The sequence below is a fragment of the Heterodontus francisci genome, chromosome 7 (genome assembly GCF_036365525.1).
Source record: "Heterodontus francisci isolate sHetFra1 chromosome 7, sHetFra1.hap1, whole genome shotgun sequence".
Classification (NCBI taxonomy): Eukaryota; Metazoa; Chordata; class Chondrichthyes; order Heterodontiformes; family Heterodontidae; genus Heterodontus; species Heterodontus francisci.
The window spans coordinates 125,854,420-125,875,825 of NC_090377.1; the positions used below are offsets into that span (position 1 = coordinate 125,854,420).

General features: G+C 46.9%; 1 protein-coding gene across 5 annotated transcripts in view; it reads left to right on the plus strand.

Moving 5' to 3' along the window:
• Positions 1 to 21,406, plus strand: part of LOC137372313 (fibronectin-like) — a 102,289-nt gene that overhangs the window by 57,502 nt on the left and 23,381 nt on the right. For 3 of the 5 annotated variants that reach the window (XM_068036129.1, XM_068036130.1, XM_068036133.1), the window contains 10 exons: positions 3,959 to 4,225; positions 5,041 to 5,157; positions 6,492 to 6,656; positions 8,450 to 8,605; positions 10,031 to 10,144; positions 11,279 to 11,548; positions 13,461 to 13,648; positions 18,266 to 18,353; positions 19,067 to 19,243; positions 21,030 to 21,119. In XM_068036129.1, the coding sequence (XP_067892230.1) occupies positions 3,959 to 4,225; positions 5,041 to 5,157; positions 6,492 to 6,656; positions 8,450 to 8,605; positions 10,031 to 10,144; positions 11,279 to 11,548; positions 13,461 to 13,648; positions 18,266 to 18,353; positions 19,067 to 19,243; positions 21,030 to 21,119 (1,632 nt within the window). The remainder of the gene's footprint in view (positions 1 to 3,958; positions 4,226 to 5,040; positions 5,158 to 6,491; positions 6,657 to 8,449; positions 8,606 to 10,030; positions 10,145 to 11,278; positions 11,549 to 13,460; positions 13,649 to 18,265; positions 18,354 to 19,066; positions 19,244 to 21,029; positions 21,120 to 21,406) is intronic. The other 2 variants (XM_068036131.1, XM_068036134.1) reach the window with 1 other exon arrangement.

Sequence of the window (21,406 nt, forward strand, 5' to 3'; positions counted from 1 at the left end):
CCCTAACAGCACTGTGGGTGTACCTACCCCACATGGACTGCAGCGGTTCAAGAAGGCAGCTCACCACCACCTTCTCAAGGGCAATTGGGGATGGGCAATAAATGCTGGTCTAGCCCGCGACGCCCACATCCCCCAAACGAATAAAAAAATACTTGCAAACATGTCTCCACCTTCTGCTCTATGTTGACTTCGCAGTTGAATGACAGTATGGAACAATAGGCCTGTGGCAGTCACCTAAGGCACGAGAGGCTGAATAGCTCCTAGTTCACATGTATATATACCTCTTCCTAGTGTGTGCTCCATCAGCTATATGTACCTTGTGACAGAATTGCACAGTGATCGATATATATATATATATATATATATATATAACGGGCTCCCTTTTCAAAAGCAAATAATCAAAATGTATTCTATCGAATTTAGAGCACAGAAACGGGTAATTCGGCCCAGCTGGTCTACGCCGCTGTTTATGCTCCACACGAGCCTCCTCCCACCCATCTTCATCTAAACCTATCAACATAACCTTCTATTCCTTTCTTCCTCATGTTTATCCAGCTTCCTCTTAAGTGCATCAATGCTATTCGCCTCAACTACTCCATGTGGTAGCAAGTACAACATTCTCACCACTCACTGAGTAAAGAAGATTGTCCTGAATGGCCTATTGAATTTATTAGTGGCGATCTTGTATTTATGGTCCCTAGTTTTGGACTCCCCACAAGTGGAAAAATCTTCTCTCTATCTACTATATCAAACCCCCTTCGTAATCTTAAAGACTGCTCTGGGGTCACCTGTCAGGCTTCTTTTCAAAACTGTTTAGTCTTTCCTGACAGTTATAACCTCTCAGTTCTGGTACCGTCCTTGCAAATCTTTATTGCACCCTCTTCCAGTGCCACTATATCCTTTTTATAGACGAAGACTAGAACAAGCGCACTTATTCACAGTTGAATCATCAGCTACATTCCCAGGGTCAATAAGACTTTTCTGTCTGCTTCACCCACCCACTCAGACCACTTAATTCCCCTCGAGCGAGGATGCTGAGAGTCACGAGCATTTAATCCAGCGTGTCTCTTTGCCAAGGAGCAAGTTGACAATTCGAGATGGAGCCATTCCAGACGCTGAGCTGGAGAGGGAGCAGCTGCCGATTTTTGCCTGTAGTTTGCTCCAAGTGAGTCCTTAGCACCCCCTACTGAGCTCAGCTTAAACAGCGCCCGCAGGGTTTTGTCTTTGAGCAGTCGAAGAGGGGCCCATACCTTGTCACGGCTTTCAGCAAATAGTCCACTCAATCACTGCACACATGGGTGTGGCACCAGTGTGACAATTGGGTCAATTATTTTGTAACTACTCTAAGGGAATGTTAACGATATTCATGCAGAATATTCCTTCAACTAGTACCATATAGTACAGCACTGCAACAGGTCATTCAGCTCAGGTGGTCAATGCCAGTGTCCATGCTCCTCACGAGCCTCCTCACGCCCCTCCCCACTCATCTCACCCTATCAGCATGTCCTTCTTTTCCTTTGTCCTTCATCTGTTTACCTAGCTTCCCCTTAGAGGCATCTATGATAAACACCTCAACAACTCATGTGATAGTGAGTTCCACATTCTAACCACTCTCTGGGTAAAGACGTTTTCTCCTGAATTCCTTATTGGATTTATTCATGACTATTTTTAATATTTATGGCTTCTAGTTTTGGTCCCCCCTGAGAAGTGGCAACATCCTCTCTACAACGACCTTATCAATCCCTTTCATAATTTTAAAGACATCGATCAGGTCACCCATCAGCCTTCTCCTTTCTAGAGAAAACAGCCTCAGCTGGTTTAATCTTTCCGTTAGTTATAACCATTCTGATAAAATCCTTTTTGCACCTTCTCCAGTGCCTCTATATCCTTTTTACAATCGAGACCAGAACTGTGCACAATACTCTCAAGTGTGATTTAACTAAGGTTCTGTCCAAGTTTATCATAACTTCACCACTTTTCAATTCTGCCCCTCAAGGAATGAACCCCAGTGCTTCCTTTACTTTTGTAATCTCCAGTTTAACCTGTGTTGCCACTTTTTAGTGATTTGTGTAACTGTGCCCTCAAGTCTTTCTGCTGCTCTAGCCTATTTAGACCCTGATTTTCCAAGGAGTATGTGGCCTTGTTATTCTTCCTCCCAAAATGTAATACCTCACACTTATCTATATTGAAGTTCATTTGCCAGTTACACGCCCATTGTGTAAGTTTATTAATGTCTTCTGTGTTTTGTCACATTCCTCCTCTATGTTAACTACACCACCCAGTTTGGTGGTGTCCTCAAATTTTGAAATTGTGCTTCAGATTCACGATTTCAAATTGTTGGTGTAAATGGTGAACAGCATTGGTTCCAGCACACCACTTCCCATCTTCCGCCAGGCTGAGTAACTACCTTTAACCTCGAATCTTTGTGACCAACTATTGTGTGTTACATAGAATTACATAGAATTTACAGCACAGGAATAGGCCATTCAGCCCCACAGGTCTATGCCATGTCTTTATGCTTGACATGAGCCATTTATGCTCTGGATAAGCCTTTTAATGTATGGTTAACCAGACACTAGTACAAAGATTGCGCTGAGCCCAGTGTGACTAATGTTGTATCATAAGCTTCTTGTGTGATGCTCTGTGGTGCATCAGCAAATGAAAGACACAAACCCACCAGTACTATACAGCTTAAACCTCTCTCCATGTACCCACTCCAATTTCTGATGGGCTGTAAGGAATGCTGCCATAGGGTTGGATGCAAGTTGGATTCAGTTGGATCGTAGCTGATCTGTAACTTAACTCGATCCAACTGTAATATCCTTGACTAGCAAAGGTCATTTTCAGTTCAATTGGACACAAGGGCGGCACAGTGGTTAGCACCGCAGCCTCACAGCTCCAGCGACCCAGGTTCAGTTCTGGGTACTGCCTGTGCGGAGTTTGCAAGTTCTCCCTGTGACTGTGTGGGTTTTCGCCGGGTGCTCCGGTTTCCTCCCACAGCCAAAGACTTGCAGGTTGATAGGTAAATTGGCCATTATAAATTGCTCCTAGTGTAGGTGGGTGGTAGGAGAATTGAGGGCAGGTGGGGATGTGGTAGGGAATATGGGATTAATGTAGGATTAGTATAAGTGGGTGGTTGTTGGTCAGCACCGACTCGGTGGGCCGAAGGGCCTGATTCAGTGCTGTATCTCTCTATGACTCTGACAGGGTGACACCTCCCTGAAATCCTATTCTATTGTTCCATAAGTTGTGTGCAGCGTTATATACCAATCAGTGCCAACAGTGGCAAAGGGGTACCATTGCCCTCAAGCCATGCAAATTAGGAAGACGCAGAGAGTGTTGCCCACATTTTGTTAAATCATGTGTGGTGCGCCTGAGATCTCCTGATATAGCTGATGCAGGGGAGGGTCCTTGCTGAGATCTCTACCTGGCTTTCCTGTCTGCTCTACTCATCCACTGAGAACTCCCAACAATTGTTTTCACTCGCTGACAGAGGAGGAGACGTTTCTTTTTAACTGGCTCAGTGGGCAGCACTCAGAAGGTTGTGGGCTCAAGTCCCACTCCAGAGGCTTCATCAGAAAATCTAGGCTGATGCTCCCAGTGCAGCACTGAGGGAATGCAGCACTATCAGAGGTGCTGTCTTTCGGATGAAACACTAAACCGAGGCCCCATCGGCCCTCTCGAGGGATCTCATGGCATTATTTCAAAGAAGAGCAGGGGAGTTCTCCCCGGTGTCCTGGCCAATATTTATCCCACAACCAACATCACTGAAAAACAGAATCTCTGGTCATTATCACATTACACAAATTGGCTGCTGTGTTTCCTACATTACAACACTTCAAAAAGTACTTCATTGACTGTAAAGAGCTTTGGATGTCTTGAGGTCACGAAAGGTGGCTATAGAGATGTTTAAAATCTTTCTTTGACTGTCGCATGCCCTTTGTTTGTTTGTACCCAGGCATTGACTCACCGACTGGTATCAACTTCTCCGATATAACCACCACTTCTTTCATCGTGCATTGGAACTCCCCCCAAGCCCCAGTCACTGGATTCAGGGTGCGCTACCACCTCGAGAGTGGGGCCAGGCCAAAAGAAGAGCAGGTACCGGCCTCACGCACCTCTCTCCTGCTGACCAACCTGGCCGCCGGTTCAGAGTACGTCATCAGCATCTATGCATTCAACGGCCGGCGGCAAAGCCTGCCCCTGGTCGGGCAGCAGTCCACAAGTAAGTAAGTGCTGGAACTGGCCCCAACTTAAAAAGAAGACAAAAGCCAGTAAACTAAACCAATCTTCCGCTGGAAAGTGCTGGGTGAAGGCCGATTTTTATTTTTTGCAAAGAGCAGTGGGATGCCTCCTGCGGCCGGATAGCTGGTCGGCTCCTGCGCACGGGGCGCTGGCCATGGCTGGGTCAGGGGTTGGACAGGGCTGTGCGAGGCCTCCTGTGGTCGAATAGCCTGCCCAAAGTAAACTTGGGCACGGAGCTGGACCATGCCTGAGCTGTTAGCCATCGCTGGCTCTAACAAAATGGTAAAGGCAGGAACTAGCACAGAGAAAAGCAAACTTCACCGGAATTGTAACCGTCTTGTCTTATCAGATATTCAAATCTTGTGCGCAGCATGCATTTCTGTAAGGGTCATCCTTACTTCCTGTCACACTTGACAGTGATGCTGCACAATGCTGCAGGAGATTGGCTAATTTTACGTATTTTAAAAGATTCAGTCATCCTCTGTGTTGGAAAAAATCTCTTTACAGATAACACTTGATCCAAGTGATGTCCTGGACTAGTTTTCAATTACCATGGGGCTTTATTTTTTTCCCCTGCTTTTTTTCCCCCTCTTCGAGGTTAAAGGGGGAGGGTGGGTGGAATGGAGTGGGGGTAGGAAGTGTTCAGTGGTGATGCTTCAGCAATTATGGTTTGGGACAGCTGGTCTTTCTCTGTCCGTTACATTCGTATGTTGGAAAATGCCTCTCGGTTTCAGCTGTGCCGTTAACTCCACTGAATTGTTTACGCTCTGTTAACCCCCACCCCTCCACCTCCAGTCTCCGATTCCCCAACTGATCTGGAATTCACCCAGTCCACTCCCAAGAGCCTGACCATCAGCTGGAAGCCGCCGCCTGTGACTGTTAGATATTACCGCATCGCATACGGAGAGTCAGGTAAGTCCTGGCCTACTCCCTCTGTATAGTCACGATGTGAAGGGCAACACCTTCCGCGAGCTCTCAACATGAAACCTAATTGTTACTGTGGGATCAGACTTGATATTGAGTCGGGTGCCTTCCTTGTTCCAGCAGTGTAAAGCTCCAGTGAGACCCTCATTCGGAGTATTGTGTTCAGTTCCAGCCACCACACCGTGGGCAGGATATATTGACCTTGGAGGGAGTGCAGTGTACGTTAACCAGAATGATACCTGGACTCCAAGGGTTAAATTATGAGGAGACGTTACACAAACTAGGGCTGTATTCTGGGAATTTACAAAGTGAAGGGCTGATATTTATTAAAGTTTTCAAGCTATTAATGGGAGCTGATAGGGTAGATGGAGAGAAACTATTTCTACTGGTTGGGGAGTCTAGGACTAGAGGGCATAGTCTAAAAATTACAGCCAGGCCTTTCAGGAGTGAAATTAAGGTGCAGCGCACCAGGATGATACCAAGGCTAAAATTATGGCAGCACTTGGTGGAAAAAGGAGGATCAAAATTCGGAGCTTGTACGCTGTAGAGGCCCAGGAGCAACCTGGGCCTGGATATTGAGACGCAATCCCAGTGCAGTGTATGTACCCCATGAGGTCTGTGGCAGGGCCAAGGCAGATTGCTTCCCCACCCTCTGTTGGAGGTTGCAGCAACATCAGCCAACCAAGGAGCTTGAGAATCTGCAGGAGTGGGTAGTGAGGAGGTAACTGAGAGGTGGTAGCAAGCGGTGGCTGGCAGAGGCCTTCAATTTTAACATGGAGCCCAGAGGAGCGTGTAATAAACTTTCAACATAATCTTCTGGGCAGGGGTGGTCCCTTTATGACTCCTGGACGGCTGAAGAAACGGACCCCATGCGTGCACGTTGTATGCTGTGTTCACGCACAGATCAATCTGGCTTAAGCAGGCCCGAAACAGGCCTTAGGCCCCTCATGCACAGTGAGCCTGACACCAGCTTCAGGCATGTGCCCTGGACGCCTACTGAGCAGCGCGAATCAAAATGGAAGGCCACATGTCAGAAGTGGGCCATTGGCTGTCCATTTGATGCCTGTGAAACGGGCATGGCACTATCAGGTTTTTAGGCCCTTGTGTTTACTTCCGGCAAACACTTATGAAATGAGTAAATATACAATGTTTTGTATTAGGCCCCTCATGCACAGTGAGCCTGACACCATATTCAGGCACGTGCAATGTTTTGTACTACAACATATCCTACGAAGCCTTTCCACGCACAATGCGATTTAAATAACTTTGCCCACCATAGTGACCGCTGATCCTTTTCCTTTTATTCCCCCATTTTCTCACAGGAAGCCGCAGCCCACCGAAGGTGATGACTGTGCCAGGGTCAGAGTCAGCTGCCATCATACCCAACCTGCGCCCTGGCACCAAATACACCGTAACCGTGTACGCCGTCACTGGCCGGGGTGACAGCCCGGCAACCAGCAAGCCTGTTATGGGTTCTGAGAGGACAGGTAAGCTGTGGGGGGGTGGGTGGGAGGGCAGGGATGCATGGTGAGGAGTGTGAGCTGGTGGTGGGTTGCTCAATGTGTTGGATTGCGTTCAAAGTGTTGAGTTCTGTCGTAGAATCATAGAATGCTACAACACAGAGGGAAGCCTCTCAGCCTGTGTCGCCTCTTTGAAAGCACTATCCAATTAGTCCCACTCCCCGCTCTTGCCCCGTAGTCCTAAAATGTTTCCCTTCAAGTTTCCCTCCAAGTCCCTTTTGAAAAGTACCATTGAATTTGCTTCCACCACCATGTCAGACAGCACATTCCAGATCATAACTCGCTGTATAAATAATTCTCATCTCTCCCCTAGTTCTTTTCCCAATTGTCTTAATCCTGTGTCCCCTGGTTACGGAGTTGTCATTCCAGGTAGTGAATTGGAAGGACAGTGGTACCCCATTGGGAAGTGAACCTGGATAATATTAACAAGCTGGCACTGCTTTGGCCCGATCTGATGTTACATGCAGTGATACCACACTGTGCCCTGGGACCTGATGACACCTGGGTCTAACTGGCTTGCTTTTTGCCTCCGTGACCCAGGTTTGGGTCTGGGCCAAACTAATGTGGATGCTGGCTGAGAGGTTCCTGCGGTCAGATGAAATTGGAGAGTCCAAATCCCAGCTGGTAGAAATTGTGGGCCTCCAGTAAAAAGAAAAAAGACTGGCATTCCTGCTCTTAAATAGAGCCGCCAGGTCTCACTGCGGAGGTGATGGGGAGCCTCACTACTGGAGGGCCTCACTGTGGAGGTCAGGGAGCGCCTCACTGTGGAGCTTCACCAGAATGATACCCAGGCTGAAAGAGTTAAATGATGAGGACAGGTTGCACAGAATAGGCTTGTATTCCCTCGAATATTGAAGATTAGAGGGTGAACTGATTGATTTGTTCAAAGGATTTGATAGGGTAGATGGAGAGAAACTAGTTCCTGTGATGGGGGATTTCAGAACAAGGGGGCATAACCTTAAAATTAGAGCTAGGCCATTCGGGAAGCACTTCTTCACCCAAAAGCTATAGGGAATCTGGAACTCTCCTCTAATAAAGTGTGCTGATGCTGGACATCAGTCAAAGGTCTCAAAACTGAGATTGACAGCCTGTTGTTAGGTTATGGTTTCGAGGGTTATGGAACCAATGGAGTTAAGAAACAGATCCAAATAAATGGTGGAACAAGTTTGAGGGGCTGAATGGCCTCCTCCTGCTCCGATGATCGTCAATGTAGCTGCTTGTCTATAACTTCCATTTACTTACTTTGTGCCCGACTTGGGGAACGGAAACTTCCATTTCCCACGCACCACTGATGGGTACATCTGCTGCAGAGTGAAGCTGCTGCTGCTTAGCCAGGCCTCAGGCCTACAGGGCTGCAGTCGTACTTCCATCAGAAGCCTGCTGGGACTGTAGTCAGCCACGCCCATTCGTTGCCCGAAATGGAAGTTGGGCCTCTGCTGTCAATCAGTGCGTCACTGCCCACCCGCCCATAGATCAAACTGCTGGATGCCCTAACTGGGGTTCAACTGGCAAATCACGGTGGCGTGTAGGGCCCATGTCCATGCTTGCCATCTGTCTGCTGTGCCACACTCGCGACGGAGCCGTTTCCAAAGGCCAGGGAGGGAAAACGCAAATCACTATGGACTACCTGAGTTGTTGTTGCAGAGAGCTGGCACAAACAAGATGGACTGAATGGCCTCCTTCTGTCCTGTAACTGTTCTGATTCTAGGGTCGGAGCCCTGCCTTTTTCACCAGGGCCCATTTCCCCTTTCTTTTTCCAGAGATTGACATGCCAACGGCGCTGGAAGTGAAAGAAGTGCATGACAACAGCCTGACCATCAGCTGGAGTCCTCCCACCGCCCCGGTAACCGGCTACAAGGTCACCAGTACCCCGAAGACCGGCCAAGGCCCAGTTATAACTCACACCGTCCCATCAGGTCAGTCACCAGAGATACGCTCAATGGTGGGCCTTCAGCTAATGGGACAGGGGCTTCAGTTGGTCATCAGTAATATTGTAATGCTGCTCTGGACTTCTGAACTACATCGAAAGGTTTATTTAAAAGGTAGCTATTGGTTACTAGTATTCTCCATTGCACGCCAGTGAGAGTAATCTCTTCTGAAGAGGAGGCCACACAGTTGGGATGGGAGGGTGAGGGTGTGCTTTTTTTGCCACTGTGAATACAACGTAATCTGTGGCAGGAGGTGGGGAGCTATCGAGTAATGCCGCCACCTTGGGGGAGCTTGCAGACTGTAGTTACAGAAATACTGGAGGATGAGCTGATCCTACAGTTTTATTTTTTATTTTATTTAGAGATACAGCACTGAAACAGGCCCTTCGGCCCACCGAGTCTGTGCCGACCAACAACCACCCATCTATACTAACCCCACAGTAATCCCATATGCCCTACCATCTACCTCCACTCGGGGCAATTTATGACAGCCAATTTACCTATCACCTGCAAGTCTTTGGCTTGTGGGAGGAAACCGGAGCACCCAGAGGAAACCCACGCAGACACAGGGAGAACTTGCAAACTCCACACAGGCAGTACCCAGAATTGAACCCGGGTCCCTGGAGCTGTGAGGCTGCGGTGCTAACCACTGCGCCACTGTGCAGTCGGGGTACTTGCTGTCACTGGGGTGTTGGGAATGGTATCTGCTTAGCTGGTGCATTGTTCAGCTGGCACTGCCAGACTGACTTGGCAGAGGGCATGCCAGACAGGGGAGAGGAAGCCCAGCCCAGTTTTATAGGTTTCCCATAGGCAGCTGGGGGAGGGGTTAGTGCACCTGTTTCAATGCCTTGGGGTCTGGTGTGATCAGCCTCTGTTGATGGATTCTGGCCATTCATAAATTAGGTGCCTGTTGATTTCTCCATAATTTCATCCATTTAACTGGAGCTATAGGCCTGTCCGGGATTGGCCTGGTGCCCCCAGGAATTAAAGATTCATCTCTCGGACACTGCTGCGAGCAAAAACCTGGAAGAAAAAAAATCAAACTGTTTTCTTTAAATTTTCTTTCATCACTTAGTTATTGGTTATAAAAATATTAAAGCTGTTTGACCGGCTGGGGTGTTTGGGTTGGAGATGGGAGGTCACGTGAATATGTCCAACCAGACTTGGCAACTCTCAATATGGCAGTTCTTCGCTGAAGAGGATTAATGTGGGAACCTTTTGAAATGGGAAGATGATGGTTGGATGGGCTCTGAAGCTGCAAATCTGGCTGAAAACCCAATGCCTTCAACAAGTTGGGACCGCACAAGCTCCGGTCTGCAGAATACATGGAACGGGCACCGCAGCAAGGTATTGGAATGTGGCAGCAGCAGAAGGATGGGAATATCAACTTGTCTGTCGTTTCTATATTTTTAGGTCAAACTCAGCTGACTATCGAGGGCCTGCTGCCAACAGTCGAGTACATGGTCAGCGTGTACGCCCAGGGAGAGCATGGAGAAAGTGCGCCTCTCACCGAAACAGCAGCCACCAGTATGTATTTTATAATCTGTGTGCAGGGGCAGCTCTGCACTGTGACAAAACTCCCTTTCCATCACCCAGGACACTCTCCAGCCAGTCAGTCCTCAAGTTTGAAAAGAATGTGGGTTGTGGTAGTGGATTTAAAGCCACCGGCAGGCTTAAGGCCTATGCAGCCTTTGGCGAAGCATCTTGGCAGGCTTGCGTTTTCTTTGGCCTCTTGCACCACCCCGCTCCCCCCCCCCCCCCTCCCCATTGCCTTTCATATAATTTGAACAGCAATAATGGATTGGTGTGGAAGGGTTAACATATGGACGCCCGGCAAGGAGCCACATCCAGAGGGAACATGGGCAGGATAACTAGGCCTGCAGTGTTGAAGCCCTGGTCTTCGCTACATGCATCCTTTGGGTGCGGCCTCCTCACTGGAAATCTGAAGTTAGCCCTACTGTGTCTCCCGAAACCGGACATTGACTTACAGTTGTAAGAGCCTGTCCCTCAGTTGTTCAGACCCTTATATTTGGGGAGGAGGCCCAGTACTTATCCACCCGTCCATTGATTCGAAGTTCAAATGAAGTGCTGCGTCACAAGCTGTTTCGTAATCTTAACAGATTAATTTTCTTTGCTGTTTGCTTCATTTAGATGGTGCCTTCTCCCTCGCACCCCTATCCTCACCCTACTCTGTCAAGTCCTTTCATCTGCTTTCTGAATGGAGTGGAAAAGTGATGCCCTCATTTTCCATTCATCAGCTGCCCTAAATAATGCATGGCGAGCCATAAATAGCATCACTATATCGGATAGCCGCTCTTGCTGACCCTTCAAAACTGTTGGATGAATAAAGGCTGTGTGCCGTAGTGAGCTTGTATATACTGAAGTAAAACGCTTATGCTTTGCAAAGGGAAAAAAAAGTGTGGGAACGGTTTGCATGCGGTCCCTATCTATTGGGTGCTGAAAAGGATCGAGAAGACATGACTCAAACCCACACCTGTGAGTGACTTCTCGTTGAGTTTCCTGTGGCCCTCTTCCTTGCCCGATGATTCAGTGCCGTGTCAAACCGTTCCCAAGCGCCCTGAGACTGGAGGCACCCGGTCAGGAGGAGACGCTTAACCTTTTTTTTTCTGTGTTGCTTCCCTTTTATTTTTCGCCTGCCAGCCATCGACCGTCCAAAAGGACTGACGTTCACGGACGTCGAGGTGGATTCCATCCGGCTGGCGTGGGAGAGCCCCGAAGGTCAGGTCACTGCGTACAGAGTGATTTACTCCAGCCCCGAGGATGGGATCCGCCAGCTCGTGCCCACCCCACACTCTGAGGATGATTCCGCTGAGCTGATCGGCTTGCGGCCGGGCACGGAGTACACAGTGCGAGTGTACGCCCTTTATGATGACCAGGAGAGTCCCCCTCTGATAGGCACACAGAGTACAGGTAAGTGGCTCCAGCTGACTTTCCGTAAATACGAAAAGGCCACATCTAACGACACCACCAAGTCCCGGCCTGAATGGAGGTGATTGCGAATTTCCCTTCAATCATTACTGGAGACTGCACTGCTGTGATTGATTTTACGCAATAATTATTTAATGAAACTATCTTCCACTCACTGCCTTTTTCTGGAGAAATAATCCTGCCATTATCAGGAGACTTTGCTGCAGTTTTGGTCATGACCCCTGTTGGCTGTTAGTCATGCCTCCAACCCATTGGTGTCGGTACTCACTTGCTTTCCGTGTGGGTTTGCAGTGTTTTTGCTTGCACGTTTGTTGGAAAGTGGCAGTCTAACTTAAGGAGCTTGACTTCCGAGCACACAAAGCGGTTTGATGCAACTGAGTGGCTCGATAGACTGCTTTGAAGGTCAGTTAAATGTCAACCATGTTGGCTTGGGACTGTAGTCCATATAGGCCTGGACTGGGTAATGGTAGATTTCCTTCCCTGGACGGAGATTAGAGAACCAGTTGGGTTTTTATGACAAATCAACAGTTTTTGCTGATACCAGCTTTCTCTTTGCGGATTTTAAAATTAAGTCCAAATTCTCAAACTTCCAAGGTGAGATTTGAACTTGCAAACTCTGGATTATTAGCCTAGTCTGAAGTCAATGCAAAAGAATATCAGGTGCGGTGTAATGCGAGTTAAAGCCTGGCTACCCGACCTGAACCCGACTACTTGTGTTGGGTTCGGGTCAGGTCAAAACTCCGAGTCCCAGCATTCGGGCTTGGTTTGGGTCGGACTGGAAGTCCGGGAAGTCACTGGATCGGGCTTACCCATGATTCCCCACAACTCCAGCTGCAGGAATAGCCTGTTGCCGGAACAGACGAAGGAGATTCACGTCGGGTCGGGTGCGAAAACAAATTAAAGGGCTCGGGTCGGGTTTAGGTTGGCAGTGGTCGAGTTGGGCCCGGGTTGCGTTTTAATCTTATACCCGAGCCAGGCTTTAATGCAGGTGGACAGTATTGGTTCATTTCTTGTCATTTCACCTCCTTCATGCCAGCCTCTCTCTGAATGAGGCCAGGGGGCCTAACTCCTATTGCTCAATCACAGGTCATTTAGCCACTCACTGAGAAGCAGGCCAAGGACTGGCTCAATGTCCAGTCTCAAAGGACCATTGCAGACTTCTCAAAGCAATTTGGGCTGGATTCAGGCATAGTCCTGTCATAAGCAAGACTCACTTGACAGCAATCTTGCCTTTAAGTCAGGAGGTCATGGGTTCAAGCACCCACTGCAGAACATAAAATTTAGGATGACTGATTGTTATGCACAATTCACACAGACACAATCAGTGAATCTATAAGGTAGGCTCTTTTATTGAAGATACAAATATCTACAGCAATACTGGGAAGTTTCCAGCTTAGTGGTTACATTGCAGACTGCTTGCAGTGACTGACTGCCAGCCACGTGGGTCCGCACATCATATCCTATCCTGGGTGCTGGACAGCCGTTTAGGATACACCTCTTAAAGCAACACTGTAGCATTTAAAGCAATAACACAACAGAGGGAATGCTGCATTGCCAGAGGTGCCGTCTTTCAGATGAGACTGTAAACCAAGATGCTGTCTGCCGTCTCAGGCAGACATAAAAGATCCCATTGGTACTATTTCAAAGAGCGGAGAGTTCTTCCCAGTGTCCAGGCTGTTATTTACCCCAAACCAACATCACTAAATCAGATTATCTGGTAATTATCTCAGATTGCTGTTTGTGGGAGCTTGCTGTGTGGAAATTGGCTGTAACAGCAATGGCCACACTTCAGAAGTGCTTCATTGGCTGTAAGACGCTTTGGGACATTCTGGGTTCATGGAAGGTACTCTATAAATGCAAGTCTTTTCATTCTGCCAATTCCGTTACCTTGCAGCCATTCCACCTCCAAGTGACCTAGAGTTTGTGCAAGTGACTCCGACGAGCATGACCATTAGCTGGCATGCACCTGATGCCCAGCTGACTGGTTACCGCGTGGTGGTGAAACCGAGAGAGAAAGCAGGCCCAAGCAAGGAGCTGACTCTTGGCCCAGATAACACCAGCGCCACAGTCTCTGGTCTCATGGTGAGTCTTTCTCCTCCAACACTAAGACCTTTGCAGTTTGCTGCAGCCAAGCAAAGTTCCTTAAAATCAGAGCTAGGTCATTCAGGAGTGATAGCAGGAAGCACCTTGTCATAAGAGAACATAAGAAATAAGAGCTGGTGTATGTTGTTTCCCCCCCGCCCCCCCACCCCCTCAAACCTGCTTCACCCTTAAGTAAGATCGTGGTTGATCTTCTACCTCAGCTGCATCTTCCCGCATATCCCTCAATATATATCAATCGTTCAAATATACTCAATGACTGAGCATCCACAGTTCCATGGAGTAGAGAATTCCAAACGTTCAGAACCCTTTCAGTCAAGAAATTTCTCCTCATCTCCGTCCTTATTGGCTGCCCTATTATTCTGAGACTGCTGCCTGTGTTCGAAATTCCCCAACCAAGGGGATTTTTTTCAGCATTACCCTGTCAAGCCTCTTAAGAATTTTATATGTTTCAATATGTCTCAGTCTTCTGAACTCCAGGGAATATAGGCCTAATTTACTCAATCTCTCCTCATTGGACAATCCCCTCATCCCAGGAACCAGTCTAGTAAACCTTTGTTGCACTCCCTCTAGGGCAAGAATATTTTTCCTTATCTAAGGAGACCAATACTGCACACAATACTCCAGGTGTGGTCTCACCAATACCCTATATAATTGTAGTAAATCTTCCTTACTCTTATACTCCAATCCCTTTGTAACAAAAGCTAACGTACCATTCGCCTTCCTCATTGCTTGCTGAACCTTTTTTTTTATTCGTTCATGGGATGTGGGTGTCGCTGGCTAGGCCAGCATTTATTGTCCATCTCTAATTGCCCTTGAGAAGATGGTGGTGAGCTGCCTGCTTGAACCGTTGCAGTCCTTGGGGTGTAGGTACACCAACAGTACTTTTAGGAAAGGAGTTCCAGGATTTGACCCAGCGACAGTGAAGGAACAGCGATATAGTTCCAAGTCAGGATGGTGTGTGGCTTGGAGGGGAACTTGCAGGTGGTGGTGTTACCATGCATATGCTGCCCTTGTCCTTCTAGGTGATAGAGGTCACGGGTTTGGAACGTGCTGTTGAAGGAGCCTTGGTGAGTTGCTGCAGTGCATCTTGTAGATGGTACACACTGCTGCCACTGTGCGTCTGTGGTGAAAGGAGTGAATGTCGAAGGTGGTGGATGGGGTGCCAGTCAAGCAGGCTGCTTTATCCTGGATGGTGTTGAGCTTCTTGAGTGCACCCATCCAGGCAAGTGGAGAGTATTCCATCACACTCCTGACTTATGTCTTGTAGATGGTGGACAGGTTTTGGGGAGACAAGAGGTGAGTTACTCATTGCAGAATTTTTGGTTCATGGTGACCCCCAGGATGTTGATAGTGGGGAATTCGTGATGGTAATGCCGTTGAACATCAAGGCAAGATGGTTAGATTCTCTCTTGTTTGAGATGATCATTGCCTGGCTTTCTGTGATTCATGTACAAGGTCACCCAGATCCCTCTGAATGCAAACATCTCTCACCGTTCAAATAATATTCTGCTTATTTATTTTCCCTACCTAAGTGGATAAATTCACACATCACCACATTGTATTCCATATGCCATGTTCTTGCCCACTCACCCAACCTGTCTATATCCCTCTGCAGCCTCTTTGCATCCTCCTCACTGCCCACTTTCCCACCTAACTTTGTATTGTCAGCAAACTTGGATATGTTACATTCAGTCCCCTCAACTAAGTCATCAATATAGATTGTAAAGAGATGAGGCCTAAATACTGAACCTTGTGGTAGTCCACTAGTTACAGCCTACCAGCCTGAAAATGTCCTGTCTAGTCCTACTCTGTTTTCTGTCCACTGACCAATCCTCAAACTATGCTAATGTATTACCCCCAATCCCATAAGTCCTAATTTTGTGTAACAACATCTGGCACCTTTATCAAATGCCTTTTGAAAATACACATAGCCTACTTCTACTGGTTGCCCCTTATCCATACTACTACTTACAGAAGGTTAACCTGTAGTGTCATAAGCCCAACCATCTTCAGCTGCTTCATCAATGACCTTCCCTCCATCATAAGGTCAGAAGTGGGGATGTTCGCTGATGTTTGCACAATGTTCAGCACCATTCGCAACTCCTCAGATACTGATGCAGCAAGACCTGGACAACATCCAGGCTTGGGCTGATAAATGGCAAGTAACATTCGTGCCACACAAGTGCCAAGCAATGACCATCTCAAACAAGAGAGAATCTAACCATCTTGCCTTGACATTCAATGGCATTAGCATCGCTGAATGCCCCACTATAACGTCCTGGGGGTCACAATTGACCAAAAACTGAACTGGACCAAATACATAAATACTGTGGCTACAAGAGCAGGTCAGAGGCTGGGAATTCGTGGCGAGTAACAAACCACCTGACTCCCCAGTGCCTGTCCACCACCATCTACAAGGCACAAGTCAGGAGTGTGATGGAATACTCTCCACTTGTCTGGATGGGTGCAGTTCCAACAACACTCAAGAAGCTCGACACCATCCAGGACAAAGCAGCCCGCTTGATTGGCACCCCATCCACCACCTTCAACATTCAATCCCTCCCCCACTGACGCACAGTGGCAGCAGTGTGTACCAGCTACAAGATGCACTGCAGAAACTCACCAAGGCTCCTTCGACAGCTCCTTCCAAACCCATGACCTCTATCATCTAGAAGGACAAGGGCAGCAGATGCATGGGAACACCACCACATGCAAGTTCCCCTCCAAGTCACACACCACCCTGACTTGGAACTGTATTACTGTTCCTTCGCGGTTGCTGGGTCAAAATCCTGGAACTCCTTTCCTAACAGCGCTGTTGGTGTACCTACACCCCAAGGACTGCAGTGGTTCAAGAAGGCAGCTCACCACAACCTTCTCAAGGGCAATTAGGAATGGGCAATAAATGCTGGCATAGCCAGCGATGCCCACATCCCATGAACAAATTTTTTTCAAATCCTCAAAAAACCCTAACAGATTTGTCAAACACATCCTTTTCATAAATCCATGTTGACTCTGCCTAATCATATTAAAATTTTCTAAGTGCCCTGTTTCCACATCTCTAATTTAACATTTTTCCTATCCTGATATCAGGCTAACTTGTTTATATCCTGCCATTTTTTCTCTTCCTCTTTTCTTGAATAGTTGAGTTGCCTTGCTACCTAAGTTATTCTGAAAGATCAAAACCAATGCATCCACTATCTCTGTAGCCACCTCTTTTAAAACTCTAGGATATAGGCCATCAGATCCAGGGGATTTGTTGGCTTTTAGTCCCATTGATTTCTTCAGCACTTTCTTAACTTGTATTTAATTTCTTCAAGTTCCCCATTCTCACCAGACCCTTGGTTGCCCACTATTTCCAGAATGTTTTAACATGTCTGCCATGCAGACAGATACAGGTATTTGTTTAGTGTGTCTCATTTCCCTATCCCCCATTATAGTTTCTTCTGTCTCTGCCTCCAAGTTGACTTTTACTAATCACATTCTTCTTCCATACCTATAGAAGCTTTTACAGTCAGTTTTTGTGTCTCTTGCAGGTTAACTCTCATTCTATTTTCCCTTTCATTATCAACTTCTTGGTCCTCCTTTGCCAAATTCTAAATTCTTCCCAATGCTCAGGCTTAATCGTCTTATTGGGATCCCATTGTAAGCCTGTTCCTTTTAGCTAATGCGAACACTGTTGGACCACTTTTCCCATGAGATTTTATCCCTTAAGGGAATATATAATCATTATAAGTTATGAATTAATTCTTTAACTATTTGTCACACGGGTAAATGAATCTGGAACTCTCTCTTCAAAAAGCTGCTCAGGCTGAGGGTCTATAGCAAGTTTCAAACCAGAGATTGATGGATTTTTATCTGCCTCGCTACCTCTCTGTCTTCCTTTAGGATGCTCCTTTGATCACAATTTTGATCACCTGTCCTGATATCTCCTTTTGTGTCTCAGTACGAAATTCCTCTGAAGCGCCTTAGGACATTTTACGATGTTGAAGGTGCTATATAAATGCAAGCTGTTTCTTGTTTTATTAAGGACTATGGAACCACAGGGATTCAACCAAAGCTTGAGTTAAAGTACAGATCAGTCATTACATAGTTATTGGAATAGGCTTGAGGGGCTGAATGGCCTGCTCCTGTTCCTGTGCTCCAAAAGCTTTTAAATATAAAAACTTCTTGACCAGTTTTCTCCAGAAAAGAAAAGGCTGAGGGGTGACCTCCATGAGGTCTTTAAAATTATGAAGCAGTTTGATCGGGTTGACGTAAAGAAGATGGTTTTACTTGCGGGGGACTCAAAAACTAGGAGACATAAATGTAAGACAGTCACTAATGAATCCAGTTACAAACTCAGGAGAAACTTCTTTACCCGGACTCTGGTGAGAATGTGAGTGCTTGAGGTGAACAGTGTAGATGCATTTAAGGGGAAGCTATAGTTAAATACTTGATGGAGAAAGGAATAGAAGGATATGTTGATGGGGTGAGATGAAAAGGGGTGGGAAGAGGCTCATGTGGAGGATAATCATTGGCATAGACCAGTTGGGCTGAGTGGCCTGTGTCTGTGCTGCAAATTCTATGTAATTTCTTTGTAATTCTTCCTTAAATCAGGTCGCGACTAAATACAACATCTTTGTGTACGCCATCAAGAACACCTTGACCAGTAGGCCCCTGCAAGGAATTAAAGCGACACTGGACAGTGAGTATCTTGTTTGCCTCCCCCCCAACCCCTACCCGCATATCCATACCATTTGGAGAGTCGTGACACAAGACTCCCTATTTCCACCTCTATAACATCGACTGTCTCTGCGCCTCCCTCAGCTCATCTGCTACTGAAACCCTCATCCAAGCCTTTGTTACCTCTAGACTCAACTATTCCAATGCACTCCTGGCCAGTCTCCCACCTTGCACCCTCCATAAACTTGAGCTCAAACAAAACTCTGCTCCCCAAATCCGAACTCACACCAAGCCCCGTTCACCAGTCAACCCTGTACTCACTGGCCTGCATTGGCTCCTGGTCTGGCAACAGCTTGATTTTAAAACTTTCATCCCTGGTTTCAAATCCCTCCCTAACTCTGCAACCTCCTCCAGCCCAACAAACCTCCAAGATCTCTGCAATGCAAAAAGTTGCCCTCTTGAGCATCCCCCATTTCCTTCAATCCACGATTGGTGGCCGTGCCTTCAGCAGCCTAGGCCCTAAGATCTGGAATTCCCTCCCTAAACCTCTCTACCTCACTCTCCTTGTTTAAGTCACTCTTTAAAACCTACCTTGACCCAGTCACCTGTCCTTATGTGGCGCGGTGTCAATTTTTGTTTGGTACATTTTCTAGTGAAGCGCCTTGGAGGGATTTACTATGTTAAAGCTTCGATATCAGTGCGGGTTGTTGTTGTAACCTTGCTGCTCTATGCTAGATGTCAACTCGCCTCGCAGATTCCGCATCAGTGGGGTGACAGAGACGAGCATCACGCTGCAGTGGCGCTCCAAGGCCGATACCATCACGGGCTTCCAGATTGATGCCGTTCCCTCCGGCAGCAGGGGTACAGTCCAGAGGACGGTGGGGCCCGATCAGCGGATGTTCACCATCACAGGTAAAGTCAGGAGAATCCACAGATGCCTTTAGATTAAATACCTCCAGCACTTTTATTTTCCCTCCAATTCTTCGCACTTGCTTTGCAGCCATGTTGCCGTGTCTCAAATCATAGAATGATACAGCACAAAAAGAGGCCATTCGGCCCATCATGCCTGTGCTGTCTCTTTGAAAGAGTTCTCCTATTAGTCACAAACCCCTGCTCTTTCCCCACAGCTTTGCAAAAGTTTCCTTTTCAAGTATTTATCCGAGTTCTTGAATCTGCTTCCTCCATTCTTTCGGGCAGGGCGTTCCAGATTACAATTACTCACTGCGTTAAAAGATATCTGCTCGCCTGTCCGGTGCTTTTTTTTTTTAGCCAATTCTCTTAAATCTGTGTCCTCTGATTATCAACCCTTTTCCCAGTGGAAACAGTTTCCCTTACTTTCTTGATCAAAACCCTTGGTAATTTTGAACACCTCAATTGAATCTCCCCTTAACCTTCTGTGCTCCAAAGAAAATCCAAATCTCCATATAACTGACGTCCCTAGTACCATTCTGGTAAATCTCTGCCCACTCTCTAAGGCCTTGACATCCTTCCTGAAATGTGGTGCCCAAAACTGGCCACAATACTCCAGCTGATCAGTAGCTTACAAAGTTTAGCATGACCTCCCTGCTTCATAATCAGTCCTAATTCACGTGCTGCTGATCTTGCTTGGAACATCAGAACATATGAATTAGGAGCAGGAGTTGGCCATTCGGCCCCTCGAGCCTGCTCTGCCATTCAATAACATCATGGTTGATCTGATTGTGGCTTTAACTCTACTTTCCTGCCTGCCGCTCCCCTTGACCCCCTAGTCGATCAGAGATTTGTCTAACTCAGCCTTGAATATATTCAATGACCCAGCCTTCTCTGCTAACCAGGGAAGAGAATTCCAAAGATTAACCAGCCTCTGAGAGAAGAAATTCCTCTTCACCTCCGTCTTAAAAGGGAGACCGCTTACTTTGAAATGGTGTCCCCTAGTTCTAGATTCTCCCACAAGGGGAAACATCCTCTCAGCATCCACCCTGTCAAACCCCTTCAGAATATTATATGTTTCAATAAGATCACCTCTCATTCGTCTAAACTCCAATGAGTATAGGCCTCACCTGCTCAATCTTCCCTCATAAGACAACCTCTTCATCCCAAGAATCAACCTAGTAAACCTTCTCTGAACTGCTTCCCATGCAAGTATATCCCTCCTTTAAATAAGGTGACCAAAACTGTACTCAGTACTCTAGTTGTGGCCTCACCAAGGTCAGGTACAGATGTAGCAGGACTTCCCTACTTTTATGCTCCATCCCTCTTGTAATAAAGACCACCATTCCATTTGCCTTCCTAATTACTTGCTGTGCCTGCATGCTAGCTTTTTGTGATCCATGTACAAGGACACCCGGATCCCTCTGTACCACAACATTCTGAAATCTCTCTCCATGTAAATAATATTCTGCTTTTCTATCTTCCCGCCAAAGTGGACAACCTCACATTTTCCCACATTATACTCCATCTGCCAAATTTTTGCCCACTCACTTAACCTATCTATATCTCTTTGTAGACACCATGTGTCTAGCTTTCCTACGTACCTTTGTATTGTCAGCAAACTTGGCTACAATACCCTTGGTCCCTTCATCCAAGTCATTAATATAGATTGTGAGCATGCCTGTTGTTGGCCACACTTGGAGGATGTATTGATTTGTTCCTTTGATGTTGGTTGCACGTTTTTCCTTCAATTTGATGCTGATATTTTTCTTCCCCTCTCCTTTCACAGGCCTTCTGCCAGGCACTGAGTACAATATCCACATTTATACCCTGAGTGGTGATTCTCGCAGCCCGCCCTCCACAGTCACTGCTCGAACTGGTGAGGAACCATTCTGAGTGAGGGGACGAGCCTCGTTGTGTTGTTTTTGTCACTGAGTGTTACCATTTTAATTTTTAATTGTTTTTGTTTCGCTCATTTACAATCTGCATCCAATTGGGATGAAACACCACTTCCGTAGAGCTTTCACTCAGTATAATCCGCACCCTGTCGACTGGCCTTGTGTTGCTTTAAGGTCTTAGTATTCCTGGCTTCTCATTACTGTCTCGGAAGAAATCTTTGGTGTACTTCACTCAGTCCTCCTTTGTCAAATTCCATACTTGTTGAAC